At 70.2% G+C, this 4,419-nt stretch overlaps 2 protein-coding genes across 2 annotated transcripts in view; both read right to left on the reverse strand.

Moving 5' to 3' along the window:
- CHLNCDRAFT_144531 (hypothetical protein) overlaps positions 1-2,629 on the reverse strand; it is a gene marked incomplete at both ends in the record, with an annotated part of 4,027 nt that extends 1,398 nt beyond the window's left edge. Inside the window, 8 exons of the mRNA XM_005848921.1 lie at positions 180-219; positions 354-409; positions 563-616; positions 1,093-1,191; positions 1,559-1,669; positions 1,952-2,010; positions 2,217-2,330; positions 2,596-2,629. Coding sequence (XP_005848983.1) covers positions 180-219; positions 354-409; positions 563-616; positions 1,093-1,191; positions 1,559-1,669; positions 1,952-2,010; positions 2,217-2,330; positions 2,596-2,629 — 567 coding nt within the window. The remainder of the gene's footprint in view (positions 1-179; positions 220-353; positions 410-562; positions 617-1,092; positions 1,192-1,558; positions 1,670-1,951; positions 2,011-2,216; positions 2,331-2,595) is intronic.
- A 781-nt stretch (positions 2,630-3,410) lies between these two features.
- CHLNCDRAFT_144533 (expressed protein) lies at positions 3,411-4,074 on the reverse strand (the record flags this gene model as incomplete). The annotated part of the gene is made up of 3 exons (XM_005848922.1): positions 3,411-3,440; positions 3,611-3,762; positions 3,834-4,074. 3 exons carry the CDS (start codon positions 4,072-4,074, stop codon positions 3,411-3,413), a joined length of 423 nt encoding a protein of 140 aa, XP_005848984.1.
- Between the last annotated feature and the right edge of the window lie 345 nt (positions 4,075-4,419).

The raw sequence follows: 4,419 nt of genomic DNA on the forward strand, positions 1-4,419 counted from the left end.
AGGGGCAGGGGGCAGGTGGGCAGGCAGGAACGGGAGGTGTGGGGCGTGGCGGTGGGTCCGGCCAGGAGCTCAGAGGGCCGGGCTGGCAGGCGGCCAGCCCCAATTTTTAACTGGCTGGGACCTGGATGCGGCGGGAGCTGGCGGCGGCGGCCTGGGGCTGACTGCGTGCCGCGGCTCACCGCATACTTGCAGAGGAAGAACATGGGGAAGACGTTGGTCCTGGCGGTGGGGGAGAGGGGGAGGGGAGAGGGGTGGGGAGAGGTGCTTGAGGGCACGGCAGCCCAGGAGCAGGGCATTTCGAATGGCCTCAGCCACGCAGGCACATCTGTTCATGTAGATGCGTTGGCGCCCACCGAAAGGTGTCGGACACAATCTCCTCGCCCGTCTCCTGGATGCTGGGCACCACGTACTGCAGGCTTGCAGGGGACAGCCAGGGCCCGTGGCTGGCGGCCACGCCTTGAGCCTTGGCAGAAAGGACAGACCACAAAGGATGAAAGAAGAAAGCAAGAAAGAAAGCTCGCTTGCGAACAGCCCGATGCTGCAGCGGGCGGGGGGCGCCCACCTGGATGGCGGCGTTGTTCACCAGCACATCCACCCTGCCATACTTCTCCAGCACCTGCAACAGGGGGCAGGGGGGCACAGGACGCAGGCACCTTTCCAATCTGCTGAGCACGGGCGCGCTCAACCAGGCGTGGCAGCACAGCGTGGGGGTGTGGCGAGGCACGCCAGATGGCTTCCAACACAGCACCCCCGGGGCCCCAGTCCCAGCCCTTCTCGAGTGCGGCCGCTCCACTGCTGCCAGAGTGGGTGGGAGGTGCACCCGCGCTGAGCTGAAGGGGTGCGCCTTCGGAGGAAAGCGGAACTGAAAAGGGACAGGCGCTGTGGAGCCAGCCAGCGCCAGCCAGCTGTTGCTCGTCTGGTGCAGGGCTGAGGTGGCATGCCGCCGCGCTCGCGAGCTCCGCTGGGCTGCCAGAGCCAGGCGCTTGCATAGTGCGGCGGACAGCCGCCGCGACAGCGGCACGCGGTGCCAGCACGCGTCAGGCAAAGTAGAGGCGGGCAGCAGCGCTGCCGGCGGCCGCCTGCCTGATCCACAATCTTCTTGCAGGCCGCCTCCCCCTCCGACAGGTCAGCAGCGATGAGCAGCGCCTCGCTGCCCTCCGCCTCAATCAGCTGGCGGGCGTGGTCGGCGTCCTGCGGGGGCACGGGCTCGGCGGCGGCGGCGGCGGCAACACGGCGGCAGCCTTGTGGGGTGGTGTAGTGTGGCGGCGGCAGGCCGCGGCGCGTGCTGCTGGGCGCTGGATGTGCAGGCAGGTCGAGGGCATTCAGCCAGGCTGGGACAGGGCCTGTACGCCGGACAAGCCACCAGCCAAACAGGCCGCAGCTGCCATGCACATGTGTGTGCGTGGGTGAGCCGGTGCGGTGGCCGCGGCATGCGGCTGCACTCCTGCTAACACAGCCGCATGCTGCCAGCGCTCCAGAAACTCAAGAGGGCGGCAGCACACCCTCCATGGCCCACACACGCAGCGCGCACCCGCCACCCACCCGCCCGCCCACCCACCGGCTGCTCCTTGGGCAGGTACACGATGGCGACCCCCTTGGCGCCTTCCTTTGCCAGCAGCACCGCCACGGAGCGGCCGATGCCGCTGTCGCCGCCCGTCAGCAGGGCCACCTGCGGCGGGGGCAGGAGCAGGGGGCAGGGGGAGGGGGAGGAAGCGGAGGCCGGGGGCCGCGTCAGAAGGAGGAGGGAGGGGCCCAAACGCACATGTGCATGCAGGCACCGCGCCGCGCAGCGGCCACGGCACCACCGGCGCGAGCGGCAGGGCTGGGCGGCGCGATGCACCAGCGCTGCCTCGCTGTGCTCGTGCTCCGGCTGTGGCGGCGGCTCGTGCGGGCCCCGCTTGTTGGAGCCAACAGGACGAACCCTCCCCTCTGGGGCGCCCCCGCAGCTCACCTTGCCCTTGAGCTTGCCCACGCCGCGGTACGCCTCGAGCGTCAGAACCTCCTGGTCGCCTGCAGGCAGCAGTTGCGTGGTCCCAGCGGCACAGATGCGTGGCGTGGCGGGGGAGCAGCGGCCAGTGCTGGGACAGTGCAGGCCCGGCGGCGAGCGCTGGACCCGCCGCATGCCGGCGCGCCGCCACCCGGCTGCCTGCACTTGGCTGGCGGGCGGGCGGGCGGGCGGGTGCTCAGCTGCAGGCGGCGCTGCGGCCCTCGCTCACCGTGCTGCGTGGGCAGCTGCTCCGACACGGGCTGGGCCCGCAGCTCCTTCTGCAGCCCCGGCTGGCCCTGCTGCACCTGGGAGGTGTCTGGGATCTCGGGGCCCTTGGGCATGCCTGCAACCAGGGGGTGGGGAAGGCTCCAGCAGCGCAGCGCAGGGGCCGGCGGAGAGGTGGGAGGCTGTGGTGCCACCCAACGGGTGGGTGGGTCGGCGGGCGGCGAGGCGAGCGCGTGGGCGCCGCAGGGCACGGCGCTGCAGCCACGGCGCTGCCCCTCGCGTCAGGGCAGCCCGGCAGGCCTTCCAAGGGGGTAGGGCCGGCAGGGCTGGCTGGCAATGCCGGTCCAAGGCAACCTAGCCGCCCGTGCGGTGCTGGGCCTCACCCTTGGTAGCCATGCCTTGTGCCTTGTCACCCATGGCTGCTGTCGGCCTCCTGATCTCAGAAGTGGGCGGGGCTGCTGAGGGTGCCAGGCCTAGAGTGCCAGGAGGGGCAGCACTGGAAAGCAGGACAAGAAAGGAGGATCGCCGCCATGGCTTCTGCCCAGGTCACTCGCATTTGCCATCTCCAGATTGAAACTTACAAACACCTGGTGGCACATCGAAAGGCACCTCCTGACATGATAAGAAGGAATGAACCGAAAGGAAGAGTACGCCCCCAGGCGGCGGCGCCGCCGCCTGAGGGGGCAGCGCTGCCGCCGCTGGGCGGGATGAGCCTGCGGGAGCGCCGGGGGCCTGCGTCTGCCGTCGCCCTGCCGCTGCTGCTGCTGCTGCTGCTGCTGGCCTGTGGCAAGGTACGCCGCCGCCGCCAGACTGTCAAACCGCCCGGGGATGGCTGTGGAAGGAAGGAGGGAGGGGCGGGGGCAGAGCGCGGCGCAGAGGGAGGAGCGGGCCTGGCGAGGGCGGGGCGGCGGCAGGCAGGCAAGACAGGCAGCGGCTGCCGGCTGGCCCGCAGGCCCCGCAACCCACCTGACCGGCGTGCGGCGCCGCTGCCGCGATACGTTCTGCTGCCTGCCGCCGCTCCTGCAGCAGCGCCGCGGCGACGTTGCTGTACACCCCCCTTCGGCACTATGTTGCTAAACAGGAGGTGGGGGGAGTTGGGCGGCACTCCGAGCGCCAGCAGCATGCCGCCAAACGCGGCGCCTGCAGCCGAGGCGCTGGGGCCCGCAGAGAGTCGGGCAAGCCCCTTGGCCTGGTCGCCTTACACCAGCAACGAGGCGCTGTCGCGGTCCTGCAGGCAAACTCGCCACATGGCGTGGAGGCCAAAAACGTCCCTGCAAAAGGCGGGCAGCGGGAGCCGGGCGGCTGGGTCAGGGCGCAAGCAGCGGGGAGGCGGCAGCAGAGAAGAGGAAGGCATGGCCGGCACAACCTGCAGCCCCCTCCCGGGCCCCAGCAACGCACATCAAACTTGGCCTGGAGGCTGGCCGTCACCGGCGGTCGCTCGTGCGGCGCCACGCCCTCCCCCACCGCCTGCTGCAGCTCGCGCTTGCGGCCCCTCAGATTCTCTAGCACCATCTGGCGTAGCGACAGCGCGATTGCGGGGCAGGGCTGGACTGCGGGGTGAGCTGGGCGGGCAAGCAAGCGGCAGGCAGTGCCGGCGCCGGACGGCGCCCGCCGGCCGCACCTGGCGGGCACCGGTTGCTGGTCTCCTGGATCTCCTTCACCGCCAGCATGGCCTGGTCGCCGTGCACCGGCGGCAGGCTGCCTCCCACGGCCACTACGCAAGCCGGGCCAGGGGCCGGCTGATCCTGCACGGCTACAGCTGCGGCATCGCCGGCCTTGAATCTCTGGGTGGAGGGGCGCTCCGGGCCACGGTCGATAAGCTCGGCGCGGCGACCCAGAACGTTGGCCGGGCGCTGCAACATGTTCGCTCGCTCGCTCGTCTGCGCACAGCGCACAGCGGTGCAACTGAAGTAGGCTGCACGCTGAGTGTGCACACTGGACGACTCCCATGAGGATGTGGAAGGACACAAGGACGCTGCCGCCCACCTGACCGGGCGGGACAACAGCCCATCTCGACTTCAGCAGCAAATCGATTCATTTCGGAAAAAGGTGGCAGCAAATGGATCCGGAGGCCTTGCTCATTGCAGTTTTCAGAACTGTGTGCCGTAAATCGGGGCGGGCGCAGCACGCCAGGGGGTCAGAACGGGCGGTCAGAACAGGCGGTCAAGACGCGGCCAATACACCCAGGGCGATGTCCGCCACTTTAT

This window comes from Chlorella variabilis (assembly GCF_000147415.1).
Source record: "Chlorella variabilis unplaced genomic scaffold CHLNCscaffold_7, whole genome shotgun sequence".
NCBI lineage: Eukaryota > Viridiplantae > Chlorophyta > Trebouxiophyceae > Chlorellales > Chlorellaceae > Chlorella > Chlorella variabilis.